Source organism: Carassius auratus, chromosome 44 (assembly GCF_003368295.1).
Source record: "Carassius auratus strain Wakin chromosome 44, ASM336829v1, whole genome shotgun sequence".
In the NCBI taxonomy this organism is placed as follows: domain Eukaryota; kingdom Metazoa; phylum Chordata; class Actinopteri; order Cypriniformes; family Cyprinidae; genus Carassius; species Carassius auratus.
The window spans coordinates 1,685,288-1,702,284 of record NC_039286.1 but is presented as its reverse complement, the minus strand read 5'-3'; the positions used below and the strand labels follow the sequence as shown (position 1 = coordinate 1,702,284).

At 39.5% G+C, this 16,997-nt stretch overlaps 1 protein-coding gene across 7 annotated transcripts in view; it reads left to right on the top strand.

Moving 5' to 3' along the window:
* The window catches only part of LOC113062071 (triple functional domain protein-like), an 88,808-nt gene extending 72,544 nt beyond the window's left edge, over positions 1–16,264 (top strand). For 2 of the 7 annotated variants that reach the window (XM_026231612.1, XM_026231607.1), the window contains 21 exons: positions 701–796; positions 1,069–1,217; positions 1,305–1,371; positions 1,461–1,564; positions 1,706–1,775; positions 1,867–1,956; positions 2,197–2,289; positions 2,398–2,448; positions 3,390–3,467; positions 3,572–3,763; positions 3,872–4,052; positions 7,447–8,192; positions 9,992–10,239; positions 10,368–10,506; positions 10,597–10,624; positions 10,727–10,889; positions 11,162–11,283; positions 11,376–11,454; positions 11,558–11,758; positions 11,849–11,987; positions 13,699–16,264. In XM_026231612.1, the coding sequence (XP_026087397.1) occupies positions 701–796; positions 1,069–1,217; positions 1,305–1,371; positions 1,461–1,564; positions 1,706–1,775; positions 1,867–1,956; positions 2,197–2,289; positions 2,398–2,448; positions 3,390–3,467; positions 3,572–3,763; positions 3,872–4,052; positions 7,447–8,192; positions 9,992–10,239; positions 10,368–10,506; positions 10,597–10,624; positions 10,727–10,889; positions 11,162–11,283; positions 11,376–11,454; positions 11,558–11,758; positions 11,849–11,987; positions 13,699–14,244 (3,582 nt within the window). In that variant the 3' untranslated portion in view covers positions 14,245–16,264. Of the gene's footprint in view, positions 1–700; positions 797–1,068; positions 1,218–1,304; positions 1,372–1,460; positions 1,565–1,705; positions 1,776–1,866; positions 1,957–2,196; positions 2,290–2,397; positions 2,449–3,389; positions 3,468–3,571; positions 3,764–3,871; positions 4,053–7,446; positions 8,193–9,991; positions 10,240–10,364; positions 10,507–10,596; positions 10,625–10,726; positions 10,890–11,161; positions 11,284–11,375; positions 11,455–11,557; positions 11,759–11,848; positions 11,988–13,698 lie in introns of those variants that run through there. The other 5 variants (XM_026231610.1, XM_026231606.1, XM_026231609.1 and 2 more) reach the window with 4 other exon arrangements.
* Positions 16,265–16,997: the final 733 nt, after the last annotated feature.

Below are 16,997 nucleotides of genomic sequence, written 5' to 3'. Positions count from 1 at the left end.
TTGGAAGCTAAAGTAAAGAAACCCACCGCCAGTCTCAGGTGTCGAGCATCAAACTATTGTCAACCTGAAGTCTTATGATTTTTGTAAACCCTCAAGTGGGATCGACCTTATGAATTTAAGACCCCATGAAATCCAGCAGGTTTCTTTCTTCTGTTGACATATTTCCTAGTTTGGATCTGTTTGGCTGCAAGAGAAATACTAAATTTGAAAAGTTTATATCTGCTAAAAGGGTATTTATATCAATGTTAAAATAAAGATGTCGAACGTGGGATTTTTTTTTTTTTTTTTGGCAATTTTAAAGCAGGCCATTTTGATTTCATGGGGCCTTTAAAGATAATTGGTACAGCTTTGATTGAAATCGAAATGTCTCCGTTATTTTTCACATTTTTTTAAACCAAGAAACTGCACCAGAGATTGCTTGCGAGTGCAGATTGTGAATGTTCACAATGGTGTGATGCCAGACACATCATAAAAATAATTGTTAGTTATACAGATGCATTCAACATAATACTGAGAAGCTATTGTGTGCTATAATTTTAAAAAAAAAAGCATAAATGTCCTTGAAGGCAAAGACAGTAAACTAGATCTTAAATCCATGCCTGAATGAATCCCAATTACAGATTAGCTTCACATGGCTTATATTTCCTCTGTATCATTCAGTCTGGCCTTTTCCCCTCTTTCACTCTCTTTGTCTCTGCAGACCTCTTCCCGTCTCTCTGTCCGACCCTCCAGTTCTGAAACGCCCAGCGCTGCAGAGCTAGTCAGTGCCATTGAGGAGCTGGTCAAAAGCAAGATGGTGAGAAGTGCACAGATGTATATATGATTTTTATGATATAATATTATATGATGAATTTTTATTGTTGGCATTTATTGCAAATTTAGTGTTCCAATTCTGATTAAAGCTGGCATTGTAATTAAGATCCTTAGTGAATTTGTGGCAAATACATATTTCCAAAAAAAAAAAAGTTTTATGTGAGAAGAGTAGCTTATAATCAGCCTGCATTTCAGTGTTGCTTTACCATTATATTATTTGGCTGGACTGATTTTGTCTGTCTCGTGTCCATACAGGCTCTGGAAGACAGACCCAGCTCTTTGTCTGTGGAGCAAGGGGACAGCAGCAGCCCCTCTTTCAACCCGTCTGATAACTCCCTTCTCTCCTCCTCCTCTCCGATCGATGAGATAGAGGAACGCAAGACCGGCCTTTTCAAGAGACGGCAGTATGTCATCATGCTCTTTTCTCGCTCTCTGTTATTATCCTCATTTATTGTCAGTGTCTATAAAACTTATCTCCCTTTTCCTTTTAGTTATCTTCTGCTGGAACTGATCGAGACGGAGAGGGACTATGTGAGAGATCTCAGTTTGGTCGTGGAGGTAAATTAACACTATTCACGGGATGCTGAGATGCAGGGAGTGATCATGTGACTAGATTGAAGCGCATACATGTGTTGTGTGTCTGGTAGGGCTACATGACCAGGATGAGGGAAGATGGAGTTCCAGATGATATGAAAGGAAAAGACAAAATAGTTTTTGGAAACATTCAGCAGATATACGACTGGCACAAAGAGTAAGTATCTGGTCTGTGAAGTATTATATTTTCAGTTATTTTTAAATGATGAACATTCATGAAATCTTAAAAAAAAAATGTTATGACAATTTTACAGACTTTTAAGAGAGATTAAACTAACTGTAATCCTTATTGTTTCAGTTTCTTCCTGGGAGAGCTTGAAAAGTGCCTTGAGGATCCTGACCGGCTGGGCCCTCTCTTCGTCAAACATGTACAATTTTTAAGCTTTTTTTTTTAACCAATCAAACTTTTTTTCTGTAATATGATATTGTGCATACTTATAAACTCATCATGCCTTTCAGGAGCGGAGACTGCACATGTACATTGTTTACTGCCAAAACAAACCTAAATCTGAGCACATTGTCTCGGAGTATATCGACACCTATTTTGAGGTGCGTAACTGAAGTCTTCAGTCAGATTTGAACATATTTTCTGCCCATTATAAAGTTTGCATTTCCTAATGAAATACATTTTCCACATGTCACGTCATTTTGCATTCATGTCGGTATACCACCAAATTGAAATCACATAGAACATAATGAAACATTAAAATGTTATATTAAATAGATGCATTAAGCATTTATATATATATATATATATATAAGCATCAAGGTCTTGACCCTCTCTTGTAGGATCTGAAGCAGCATCTGGGTCATAGGCTTCAGATCACTGATCTGCTCAATAAACCTGTGCAGAGAATCATGAAGTACCAACTACTGCTTAAGGTTTGTCCATCTGGCCCACTGCATCTCATTGTTTTAGCACTATTGACAGAGATAATCTAATCTAATCTCTAATCTTGAATCTAATGTCTGTTTTGTTTTTATTTCCAGGATTTCCTTAAATATTCCAAAAAAATGGGAATTGATTCAGTAGAATTGGAGGTTAGCTTTTTCTTTAACATATACTACAATTCAAAAGTTTGGGATCAATAAGATGTTTCGGGTCTGTTGTAATGCATCTTGCACTCAACATGTTTGCATTTATGTGATTAAAAAAATCCTGTAAAAACAGTAATATTATTGAAATTAAATTAACTGTTTTTCAGCAGCCATAATCATGTCATATGATCCTTCAGAAATCATTCTAATATGCCGATTTTAGAAACATTTCTTTTTATTATCAAATATCTCTTTTTTCTTTTCTTTCAGGATTTTTTTTTTATATAGAACGTTTAAAAATAGAAATATTTATCTTTGTTAACATAAGAAATATATTTTCTGTCACTTTAGATTAAGTTAATGTGTCCTTGTCAAATAAAAGTGTCTTTTAAAAAAATGTTACTGGCTCCAAACTTTTGTTCGTGTATATATGTGACGCTGGACCACAAAACCAGTCTCAAGTAGCTGGGGTGTATTTGTAACAATATAAAAAAAAAAAAAACATTGTTTGGGTCAAAATTATACATTTTTTCTTTTATGCCAAAAATCATTAGGATATTAAGTAAAGATCATGTTCCATGAAGATATTTTGTAAATTTCCTACTGTAAATATATAAAACCTTAATTTTTGATTAGCAATATGCATTGCTAAGAACTTCATTTGGACAACTTTAAAGGCGAATTTCTCAATGTTTAGATTTACTTGCACCCTCAGATTTCAGATTTTCAAATACAGTAGTTGTATCTCAGCCAAATATTGTCTTATCCTATGAAACTATACCTTATTTATTACTCTTTCAGATGATGAATAAATCTCAATTTCAAAAAATTGACCCTTATGACTGGTTTTGTAGTCTAGGGTAACATATATAGATAAACATATATCTATATATTGATTGGTTGTCATATGTATTTATACTGATGAAGTTACTGATTTGTTGTAGAGAGCGGTTGAGGTCATGTGCATTGTACCAAAAAGATGCAACGACATGATTAATGTTGGTCGAATCCAGGGATTTGATGTAAGATTGCTGTGACCTTTTTTATATGAGTAAATTATTATAAAAAATAATAGCTGTTTTACAAGTGAATTAATTAATCTGATCGGTCTTTCTGTCCTTCACAGGGAAAGATGATTGCTCAGGGGCGTCTCCTCCTGCACGACACCTTCATGGTGGCTGAACCGGATGGAGGCCTGCTGAACAGAATGAAGGAGAGAAGAGTCTTCCTCTTTGAACAGATTGTCATCTTCAGTGAACCTTTAGATAAAAAGAGGGGCTTCTCGATGCCTGGCTACCTGTACAAATACAGCATCAAGGTACAGGCGTCCTCATCAGTTTCGATTGGTATCTAACTGTGTCATGTCAGACTCTGTGATAAATATAAGACTGTATAAATTAATAATATTCTGTTTGTATGTGTGTAGGTGAGCTGTCTGGGGATTGAGGAATGTGTGGATGGAGACCCATGTAAATTTGCACTGACCTCCAGAACGTCTAATGGCAGCAAAGAGGCATTTATTCTGCACTCAAGCCATCCTGGAGTACGACAAGTCTGGATGCTGCAGATCAGCCAAATCCTGGAGAGTCAACACAATTTCCTCAATGGTACAGTATCCACCAATACTTAGGAGTATAGAAAACTTCATCTAGGAATTATCTTTTTAATGAACTTGAACTTGAAATGGTAAAAATGTATTTGCCAATTTAGAAATTATCATTAACCTAGAATAATAAAGTGTTACTACATACATGACAAGTTTGAGCTAATGAATTGATCCTCATTGTTAAGTTTTATCAAAGATTGCTTACAATATCTTTACGTTGGTTTGCAAGTCTTTCCTGTTAAGCCCAAAGTATACTTCGTTCTCTTTCTAACATTTCTTCGGTATCTCACATGGGAACACCCCAGGTGTGACAATGACACCACATCTGCCAATCACGGCAGACCAATCGCTGAAGTGATCAGGGAGTCCCACCTCCCTGTAAATAAACTGCAGCTATCTGCAGTTTCATCATTCTCACTCTCTTCCCCATTGAAGATTTCAGAAGCTGTCCTCAACAGACTTTTGGAATTATTGCTCTACAGTTTACCAACAAAGTCGGAGTTGGATAACTAAGTTTCTCAATAGTCTATGTTTTAATAGTGGTCATCAGGCACCAATAAGAGAGCTCACTACTCTATGCACAGCTCCGTACTAGTGTTCACACTGTGATGGACTTAACATGCAAAGAGAGTGCAGATGTTTTCAGGGCCATCTCAAAAGGGACAGAAATCCACAGAGTGAAAGGCCGTCCTCCACATCCTTGCGCCTGTGGAGCGTGGATTTCTGCCAATGAGTCTCTGCATCTCCTGCCCGGATGTTAAACATGCTTAGGCTGCATTATCCAAACCCAGTGGCTACACTCGCTGCTTGATTTTGTCTACTAAACCCAGAGAAAGGCTCTAAATGGTAGCTGCAGGAAAGTCAGACCCATGGAGTGTCCTAAGTGGTTGGTGGTTGTGGGAGAAAGATTGCTGTGGCTGAGCTTGTCTTGACTTTCTTAGAAAGAGAAAGTTGAGTTTTTGGATGCCCCCAGCAATCCAAAAGCTCTGTTCGGAGCAACTGTTACAGCGAAGCAGCACGACTGTGTTCTACAGAAGAGGCAGGGAGAGGCATTCAGAGTTTGTCTCCCTAGAATGCCAGTAGTTTGGCCTTATTATCCGAACCAGCCAAGTTTTAGATCCACGGGAAAAGGAGGTCAGTCTGAGATCAGCTGTCCAATCCCAACTGCACAGAAGAAACCCGGGTTTGTGAAACTGAAAACAGCAATGAAACTTTGTTTTGCAAACCCCCAGGGTAGCAAGAAGAGGTGGTCTACCTGAGACCTCTACCAGAGTTTATCTGTCCCATCCCTTCAGAACATTCCACATCTCCCTACTGCTGGAAAAAGAAGGAATTCAAATACAGAAATGTCCTTGCATACTGTTCAGTCAACTGTGTGCAGGAGTGTGGCCTGTGTTCCCCAGGTGCCCCCCAAAACAGTGTCTCCCACTCTACCCATTGGGTTTATTCTGAGGGAGGATGACCAAAAGTTCACAAGCATCCCAATACAAATAAAACGTTCTCTGCTGCATCCAGGCCAAGGGCGCAGAGTCTGATGAAAAACAAAAGAATCACAAACAATCAAACCAAACAAATATAACTCCTTCACTGGGGCAAAGTCACCGCCCTCCTGCCCCCGCCACTTGCTGCAACACTGATAGTGAGCAAAGATGGGAAAGGTCATCTCGCTGCTCAAATAATAAACTGGTGCATATCCGCAGTTCAGCCCCGGGTTTTAAACACTATAGACAGGGGTTACAGACTCCAGTTTATTGTAAAACCTCCTGTGTGCAATGGAGTGGTAATGTCAGTGGCCAAGGGGGAGTCAGCTCAAACTGTGCTAAGGAATACGGGAGTCAGTCTCATATAAATGATTTGCTTGTTTGTGTACTGTCCCGACCCAAGCAGAGCTTGATACAAATACATCGGTGACTCAACTGGAGAGATTAGGTTTCAAGGTAAACCTGGCAAAGAGCTGTCTGACTCCTTCACAGGAAATAATCTACCTGGGTCTTCAATGAAGTTTGCATCGAGGCATTTCACTGCTGCATCTCCCCTTCTCAATGAGGGAAAACAGTATCTCAGATTGTGCCTCTGGTTACTGGGTCTGATGACGTCAGCACTGTCCCTCTGGGTCTATTGCGAATGAGGGAATTCCACAATTAGGCAGCTTCACTGAGCTTAATTGAGCCTACATTGCTGAGGGTACGAGAACCCGGTCATTTGATTATTTTTAATAGCACCATACTGTGGGTAGTGGAGATTGCGCAGCTGCTGTACGACAAACCATGGCCACTAACAGCATGCAGGGACCTTCTCTCTCAAGTACAGGAGAAAATATTCCACCCCTGGTCTTAACCACACACTTTTGTGAGATACTGTATATTGGACATGACAGAACCTTCACTTGCCCTTTCGGTCCTGAAAGAGAGCAGACAAATTGTAGATTAAGCTCTTCGGTAACCCAATTTATTATAGTGTCAAAATGTTCAGACTATACTTATGAGTTTGGTCGAATAGGTTAATTCAGATCATATTCATCTTTAGTCTGCTTCGTCAGCATATTGGCAATAAGGTAGTTGTCTGTATCCTATAGTGAGATATCAAACTAATGGTAAAAAGAGAACTTTAGGTTACCAACGTAACCTCAGTTCTCTGATGACATGAAGTGAGGTATCTCACAGTTTTGCCCTCTTTGCCTGTTCCGCATAGAGAAGAGGTATGCAGAGAATGACAAAATTGCAGCTGCATTTTATGTACATGGAGGTGGGACTCCCAGATTGAAAGTGAAAAAGTGAAAAGTGAAAAATGTTGGTCGTACAGATTGCTGCAGTGGTTGGCCTGTCGTGATTGGCAGACGTGGTGTTACTGGTGCTTCTGCAATCGCTCATGCCTGGGGCATTCCCATAGTGAGATACTTCATGTTCATGTTAGTATGTGTACACTAGCATATGCGTACAGTCAAATATGTAGCCCTTTCAATGTATACTCCATTTAAAATTGGGCACGAAAGCCGACAGTCAACACTCTAGAAAGCTTCACCTTTGTCCAGCATCTGGTTTTCTCCAGAAATTATGAGTGATAAAAATGTCTTTGTACTCTTTTAACTTAAAGTTGCCGCTCCCTAATTACCCCCTCACACAAGCGTTTGTGTGCAGCCTTCTCTTGTAGCAGTCCCCACTATTTTGTGTTGTTACCTTTCTTAAGCTTAATTTTCTGCCACCTTGTGAAACAACTGATTAGTGCAAAACCAAGGCATTGCACGTGCGACCTGCACATAACCCCCCCCCCCCCCCCCCCCCAAAAAAAAAAAAACAAGTATACTTTGGCCTTTACACCCTTCTAAAATCTGGATAATCTGAGCTGTTGTACTCATGTGCAAATCATTCTCCTCACTAGATTTCTTTCTCCTGTAGCACAAAGATCTCCCATAGACCACCAGAGGAACCATGTCGAGGGGCATGGTGTCTCAGGCAGCAGTGTACAGGCTGGAAGTGGTGGGGGTCAGGTTATGGCCCCTGGAGGAGGTGGAGGGGCCCCGGCTGGGTTGGGTTCCCGCTCCCGTCCCTCCCGCATCCCCCAGCCCTCCCGCTTGCCTCAGCCACTCCGTCATCACTCCCCTGCCCTGGGGCCTGGAGCCCATGAGCCTGACGGCCCCGACAAAATATCAGGTATGTCCACAAGACCTCTCTCCAGGGTTCCCTCACCCTCTTGCACCACAGAGCCTGAGCCAAAGGTGAAGGTTCCTGCAAGCCCTCACCCAAAACAGATGGACTCCACAGAAAGCACTTCCAAAGATAGCAGGGATGGAGCCGGCACGGTCCAAATCCCTCGAGCCACTGTGGCCCCACTAACACTGGTCAGACCTGGAACGGTCTCGCCCATGGCCTCCCCATTAGCCACACCAGCTTTCAAAGACTCCATCCCCCCCTGCAGTCCTGGGCCAAAGACAGGCAGCAGCTCTACCTCGTGGAGCTCCGTTCCTGTGTCCCCTGCCAGCAGGCCTGGTTCTTTTACTTTCCCTGGGGAAGCATGTGACACACTGGGACGGCAAAATCAGAACCAAAGTCACCGGCATTCCACCCACAGTAAAGATGCAGACCGCATGAGTACCTGCTCTTCTGCCAGTGAGCAATCTGTCCAGTCCACTCAGAGCAATGGGGTAAGAGACACGTTTCTGCCCCGGTCGACCACAGTGCTTCAACTGCTCCTGTCTTACCTCATGAATGACTTTCTAACCCACCTGGATTCTGTCTGATTTCTGCCTCTCCTAACCTGGTTTCTACTCTGTGGACTTCCAACAGATCCTTTGCTCTGCATCTCAGAATTCTAACAAAGTTTTGCTTCTGGCCAGATACTAACTGTTTATTGAGTTGTAGATCAAGAACCAGGTTTTCCCTTCCTTAAAAAAAAAGCTCATAACTTCAATCTTTTTTGTGGTGTGTATAATAGAATCAGTTTTTCTTAAGGACTAAAAGTGTGGTCACGTTTACTATTTTTTACAATTAATGTTCTTGGGTGAAATACAGTCATTTCAACAGGAAACAATTCGAGTGGGAATTTAGCATGAGGGCGAAATATTTCTGCACACAGATTTCTTCAAATTCAAATTAGTCGCATTGATTTGCTACATTGACCAAAAGAAAGCTGCTTGATTTGAAGGTGACTTTTGTGTGAGCTTTGCTTCGTAAATCACTACACTATGAACAATAGACATTGGGGGGGTTTTTTACCACAAAATTTTGCTGATGTGACCGCATCTTAACACTGTTAATTATTATGAAACTAATGCAAGAAATATCTGTGGAGGTTTTTTGATTCTGTCTATCATGTGACGTAGTTCCGAATTTTAGATCTTTTTAGCAGGCTACTGTAACTACTATGAGTTCTCGTCTAACTTTCTTTGCTTTTCTGTTTCTTTTCTTTTCTTTGACTATTCTTGTTCATTAATGCATTTTCAATGCAGGGCACTTGCAGGGTTAATCAAAAGTTGTAAATATTATCACACACAAAAATAAAATAAAAAATCACAAAAAAAAAAATCACAAAAATTAAACAACCGAAAAACCGAAAAAGATTTATAAATTGACTTAAAAAGAATTTAAGATTTTACATAAAATATAGTGCAATCATTTCAGGTTGCATAAAATACAGTGCAATACGTAATACAGTCCAATCAGTTTGGACATTGCACAGGGCTTATTCAATAAATGCACAGCTAAACAGAAGAGTTTTGAGTCTAGATTAAAAAATGGCTAATGTTTTAGCACGTCTGATTTCTTCTGGAAGCTGAATTCAACTGCGTGTGGCATAATAACTAAAAGCAGACTGCCCTTGTTTTGTGTGAACCCTTGGTATTCCTAACTGACTCGATCCTAATGATCTGAGTGGTCTGTTAGGTTTATATTAGTTTATATAAGGGCTAGTTAATTTACTAGCCTGCATTTTCAGTTTATGGTCTGAGAGACCTCAAGGCTCTCTTTTGTTACCATTGAAGTATCAAGATGAAACCTTTCCTAATGAAATGAAAACTGATTTCAACTTAATAAAATACTTCAAATATCCTCCATAGTAACTATTGCAATATGTCTAATACATATAAACATTTATTTAACCATTAACTAAATACAAGATGTCAATAAGAAATTTCATTCATAATTTTCACATTGTTTACTTATACAATAAATGGTTGCTATTATTAAGCTTCAGTAATACTTACATATTCTGGGTTTTGAGTAGGTCACTAGAACATTTTACAAGAACATTTAAGGGGAAAACTTAATAGATTTTCAAACTTATTTTGTAGATATTTAAACAGAACATGAGGGTTGATAGATAAATGTGAAAATACTGTAATTTACCCCCAGGTAAACCTACAGTGTTATACACTACAGGCATTTGTGTTAAAGCTATAAAAGCTCTCAGATACTAATATCTATATCTGTGTCTGTTTGTCCACAGAGTGAAAGCAGCAGCAGCAGTAATATCTCCACCATGTTGGTGACTCAGGACTATGTGGCTCTGAAAGAGGATGAGATAAATGTAGGTCAGGGGGAAGTGGTGCAGATCCTGGCCTCCAATCAGCAGAACATGTTCTTGGTGTTTCGTGCCGCTACCGACCAATGCCCAGCCGCCGAGGGCTGGATCCCTGGATACGTGCTGGGCCACACCTCCGCCAATATCCCTGTTGTACCGGAGGGGTCCATTAAGTAAGAGCTCACCTCTAACCATTTACATAACACATTCTAAACAATAAATCTAGTAGTTCAGTAGTACATCTGTTCTTTATATTGGGTATTCAGTGTGTTATAATCATTATTTTTAACATCACCAGCAGGAAATCATCACCATGGCATACAACCCTCCGTATTAGTAAGAAGTCAGAGAAAAGAGAGAAGGAAAATAAAAAGGAGGCCAAGCTTGAAAATGGATACAGAAAATCCAGAGAGGGACTAACGAACAAGGTCTCTGTAAAGGTAACACTAAAGAAAACACGTACAAATCTTTGTCTTTAATTTTATTTTCCTTCAGAAAAATGTTTGCTCAAAACTTTTTCCATTTTGCAGCTTCTAAATCCCAACTATATCTATGATGGTAAGTTCAAAATGTTTATTAATGCATCATTCAGTTTGTTTAGAAATATAAAGAAGTCATAAACGTCTTAATAAGGGCTTGAACTAAATGTTTTTTCTCCAGTTCCCCCGGAGATCCTCATCCCGCTGAGTGATGTGACCTGTGATAAAGGGGAGTGTGTCACACTGACCTGTAAAGTGTGTGGCCGCCCCAAAGCCACAGTCACATGGAAGGGACCCGATCAGAAAATACTCACCAACAATGGCCACCTTAGCATAGCTTACAGGTGTGAACAGACCCAATTTTTTTTAAATGTGTATATATATGTGTATATTTGTTTTGCAGCTTTGGCATTGTATGTTTTTATTTGGATAATACAAGTTTATGTGTTGTTATTGTGTATTGCTTTTTAAAAAAAAAAAAATTAATTGGGGAAAAATGCTAATAAGGAAAATAAGTATATGTGATTTTTTTGTTGTTGTTGTTATTAAACTCAAGTTTTTGCTAATGTAATGGTTTTGGTTTCTGCATAAATCATTTCTTTCCACTGCGTTACAGTGAGGCTGGCGAGGCCACTCTGCGTATCGTAGGTGTGACCTCAGAGGATGATGGCATGTACACCTGCATTGCAACGAATGACATAGGCAGTGTGACATCATCAGCCAGTCTCCGAGTGTTGGGTAAGAATGTGTTGGCAATGCAAACAGTCCACCTGGGGTTTCAAAGATTTATTTGAACAGGGTTTTGAACTTAACTGAACTGTCTTTCACAGGAACTACTAGTGATGGTATCCGGGTCATGTGGAAAGACAACTTTGAGTCCTTCTACAGTGAGGTAGCAGAGCTGGGCAGGTGAGACTATGGGAATTTATGCACTTAATTTTGATATCATATGGATTCCTTTATTAAACCGAAGAAGCATTTCGATTGTGTTGATTTTGTTTCTCTCTTTTAGGGGAAGGTTCTCTGTAGTAAAACGCTGTGACCAGAGGGGATCAAAGTGCACCGTAGCGGTCAAGTTTGTGAATAAGAAACTCATGAAACGAGACCAGGTCACCCACGAGTATAGCGTCCTACAGAGACTCCAGCACCCTCACCTAGTCCGACTACTGGACACCTTTGAGACCTCCAGCAGCTATGCACTGGTCCTTGAGATGTGAGAGTCCACACACACACAAACACACACTTTCAAATCCAATAGACTGTTTCACACGTTCATGACCACGTGTATTGTGTGATTGCACAGGTCTGATCAGGGCCGTCTACTGGACTACATTGTGAGCTGGGGGAACCTCACTGAGGAAAAAGTGGCCTTTTACCTCCGAGACATTTTAGAAGCTTTGCAATACCTGCACAACTGCAGAATAGTTCATCTGGATTTAAAGGTCAGTGTTATTGTTTTATGCTATTGTCAATATGTAAATATTATATATTAGGGATCGGTCGATCATGTAATTTTTTTACTGATCGTATCAGCTCTCCTCGGCACAATCCTTTTTTTAAGTCAGCTGTCATGCTGTCATGCTGGTGTCATGCAATAGGTGGCAGTATGTACTATAAAACTATTAAAAGCTCAAACTCAAAAAGAAATCTATAGTAATTAGTGCTGGTCTAGTGCCTCTTACACTTACAAGCTTCTGTGTTCAGTGTATTTAATACACACTTTCGTAACGATCACTCATTAATTTATCCTTTATTTTTATCTGCCGTCAGACTATCTGAGAAGTCATAGTTATAACTTACTTCATATTTGACTGATAGACACAGTGAGCTTCATGTTTTCAAACCATATCTCCACATTGTTGCTATTATTCTGCTCACATATAAAATACAAGATGTTTTTGATATAAATCCCCTTTTAATATATTAATAGATAAAACAAAGTATTAATAAATACACACAATTAAATAATAAACATTGAATAAATATCTATAAAGAAAATTATATTTAATATACTGTATTTTGATGATGATGATGTGTAGCTCATCATTCTAAAAAAGCAAGGTGTGCTCTGATTGGCCAGCTGTCCCGTGCATTGTGATTGGCTGAATACCTCAAGCGTGTGATGGAAATGTTAAGTCACTTAAATAATTTGTGGATTACTGTGTACTGGAGACACAAACCATTGCAAACAAATCAGTTTGATTTGGTGAACTACTTAGACCAGTTCGCTAAGAAGATCCGGTTAAATAGAACGATTCGTTCGCGATCTGGACTTCACTAGACAAGACAAAACCAACAAAACCCATTAGAAACGAGGCAATTATTGCATCCAGTGGGGACATAATTACTGATTATATTGACTTATACTGTCTTTTTATGTGTTGCATATCGCCCTGTGTAAACATAAAACCAAGTTTGCATTTGTGAGCGGAGAAACAACCACATTTCTCAAAACATGCATTTGAATCATCAGTGGCAAACTATTTTAATATAAAATACATAACATTAAATACAGGCTGAGTCAGAAGCAGCAGACTGTCCTTAGAATGTTGGAACTGCCTCACTTTATAAAAACAGCCTTTGTGCCACAGACGCATTGTAGGCTACTGATTCAGGAAACAGTCCTCATCCTCCTTAAAATGCGCAGCACACATTTGGGTTGAACTGTTCTGGAACAGTGCTATAAATACAACTTTACCATTGATTTCTAATTGTGTCCTCTTTTGGAAGGCCAAACAAAGTAATTTTGCTTTCACAATGAAACACACAACGTCTTCACAACATGGCACCGACGGCAACATCGAGAATAAAAGTCATGCCTTCTTTCTTTGCGTGAATAATTGGGCATTATACAAATCTTTCAACATCGTGACATAGACATGTGGGTGCGTGTTAGAACGAGCCGTTTTAGGGGGGTGTGGACGAGTCGTAACTTTTATAAAGAATATCTCTTTGGATTTGAGACTTTAGTCTTTGCAACTTTACAGATCGTCTTTATGCACCCAGAGCTTTTAACACTCTAGAGAAAATGTAAACATTTAAATCGCGTCATGTGACCCCTTTAAAACCAGGTCATATGGGAAAAAAAGTTTCAAATGTTTCTTTACACATTCCTAATTACAAAGTGATTCTAATTTCCCATTTTCTGATCAGCCTGAAAACCTTGTGGTGGACCAGAGCCCCTCCCAGCCGATGGTGAAGCTGACTGATTTCGGCGATGCGGTGCAGCTGAACTCAACTCCCTATGTTCACCCACTGCTGGGTAGTCCAGAGTTTGCGGCCCCCGAGCTGGTTCTCGGGAATCCGGTCTCTCTCTCCTCTGACTTATGGAGTCTGGGTGTGGTGACGTATGTGATGCTGAGTGGTGCGTCTCCGTTCTTGGACGAGAGTGTGGAGGAGACATGCCTTAACATCTGCCGCCTAGACTTCAGCTTCCCCGAGGACTACTTCCATGGTGTGAGCCAGGCCGCACGTGATTTCGTGTGCCTGCTTCTCAGGACCGAACCTTCCAAACGGCCCCCGGCCGCCACCTGCCTGCAGGATCCCTGGCTGAGACCCGGAGGTGGCCCTCGCTCGGCTGAATGTATCGATACCTCTAGACTTATCTCTTTCATCGATCGGCGCAAACACCAGAACGACCTGCGACCTCTCGGAGGCATAAAGGCCTTCCTGCAAAGCAGGCTACAGCCCAGGATCTGACCGAGAAACATGATCTCACACTCTTTCTGATGCCAATAAAGAAGACCTCAGTCCTGAGCCTATCAAAATGTGGGCTAACGACCTGCCAATAGTCCTCTCCCAGTTTGCTGCTGCCTTGTTTCCAGTTTAATGAAGACTTTTACGCAGAGATTAAAACAATGAAATATAAATATATATATGTAATATTTCTCTATTTGCTGAATGATCAACAAATCTACATAAATGAAATAATATTTTGTGTAGAACAAATGTACCTGCACAAACGTGGCAGAGGTTTTTGAAGAAAGTGGTGTAAATGCGGTTTAGCGAGGAGAAGCCTTTCTGTTTTGCCTGAGCCAGAGAGCAAGCGGCTGTTTTTGTGCTTTTACAGTGTTCAACTCTGAACATTTATTAATGAACCTTTAGAGAAAAAAAGAACAGCGCATAATAATGATGACATTTTCAGGTACATCCTTCAATAAAATCAGTTACATCAGCTCAGTCTGGATGAGCGCAACACACAAATCGTGAGCAAATGAGTACGATGAAGCGTTTTAAGTGAAAGCTTGTTTTGGTCTCATAGTGTAATTTGTTGCTTATTTCAACAATGATGATTCTGCCACATTTAGCTGCGAAATTTTTAACAGCTGCAAGTCTTTTTTATTTATTTATGATGACTAGAACAAATTGTGTTGTGCAATCTACAGATGTATACGCCTTATTCTATACTATGTCTGCCCTCTCTCTTTCTTTCTTTCTTTCTTTCTTTCTTTAAATGCAGTGTCACAAGGGTGGAGAGCAGAACTCCAATGCGAGATAGCCATAGGGCGTCCAGACGTCTGAGCTCATCAGCTTCAGACTGGACAGCATTGAACAATGACTGAATACTGTAAATGCACTCACGCTGTATCCGGTCCTTATCCGTGCAATGTTGCAGCTTCGATTGTTTATGCAACTATTTATGAAGACACCCATTGTACCTTTTAATAAAAACGTAGAATAGCACGTACGCTGTACTGCAGTTCTGCTATTGTTTATTTAATCTGGTCTTTATCATTAAGTATTAAAGCCCTGTCATCCTACAGGGTTGTTGTCTACATGGCACTTTTCCTTTTGAAATATATATTGGTATGCCAAAGCTCTCCATACTATATGAGAATTAGTTTTTCTTTTTCTGTTTGTCCCCCAACCACAAATTGTACACCTTTACTGTAAGTTATATGCTTAATTAGCTATGACTGGTTGTTTACATGAGTTATTCATAGCTTTACATTCGGGAAGAATTGTTTTTCTTAGTTTATTTTACAGACGTTTCACTGATAATTACTGGAGTATTTCTGAAACGCTCCTTCCATTTAGACTAGGCAGTCCTTGACATGGAAATAATTTTGTCTTCACAAGATATCATGGACAAAAATGTGAAGCCTTTAAATTATGATAGTTATGTTTCATATAGAGAGTTTTAATACAAATGTAGGTCCTTTTAGTTTAAAGGCCTCTGATAGTTTTGGTGACAGGTTAGTCATAGGAAGCTCTCAACAGTTTCAATCATCGCTGGAGCGACATTGGTATGCAGTTTGTAACCATTGGCCTGTTGCTCCCAGTCCGTTGGTTTCTAGTGAGCCTCGCGTCATACATCAGTCAACCGTTATATTTGAGATTTTGAAGCATTATGAAATGTTTGAGTGGTGGACAGTGACTCTTTCCCGGTAGGAAGGAATACTGTTAATTCATCTGTATATACCCATATCATGTCCCCTAATTTATTTGTCATTGTAAAGTTGTACAGATGCCTTTACAGCGTGGGAACTTGGACTGGATACATTTTTAAAGTGTTTCATTGAATGTCTGATTTTAGTTCTGATCTCATTGTCTTTGAATGTATGTATTATCATTTTAGACTTGTTTTATTTGGATTATTTTCTACTTTTTGCATGTGTATATTTCTTTGTACAGGAACCCTAAGTGTTTATGCGATATGTGCTGTAAATATTTTCAGTTTTGTCATCAGTTATTTTGGAATTAAACCTATGGAACATTCTCATGGCTGCTGTGCTTTACTTTGTTAGGTTTTTCCGTTTTTAAGATGTGAGGGATTTTCTGAATGAAAACGATGCAGATTTGTTAAAACTGTTTGAAGGTTTGGGTTGGAAGCCAAGAACTGCTTTCATTTATTAACAAAAAACAAACTAAAATACTGGAACTTTTAGTTCCATTATCATTTTTTAAAGTAAATGAAGGGCCAAACTATTCCTAAAGTCCTATTCACAACAAGATTTTGATTATGAACAATTGAACATCATTGCATCCGTTTAATAACTAATATTTTGACACAACACATAATTAAATTAAAGGTGTGAATACATGAAGGATAAGTGTAAATGTGTATTTATAAGCTAAGCTATCAGGCTATTCTGGTAAAATAATCCTTAAGCCAAGACAAAGGGTTAGTTCACCCAAAAATAAAAATTCTGTCATTAATTACTCGCCCTCATATAGTTCCAAACCCGTCACCTCCGTTCATTATTGATTTACACAAATTAAGATTTTGGATGGATTCTGACTAGACTCTAGTCTCTGTTTTCTACGTTGTTTGTGCTTTGATTTAAACGAAAGTAACGTATCTGGTGGAACAACATATGCAGTTTGCTTTCAGTGGATACTCCCCAAAAATGACGCTAGTGTGACACGGAGGAGACAAATTGTTGAACGAAGTCGCCAAAAAGTAGCCTATTCTCGTAGCTTCGTAAAATGATGGTTGAACCCCTGATGTC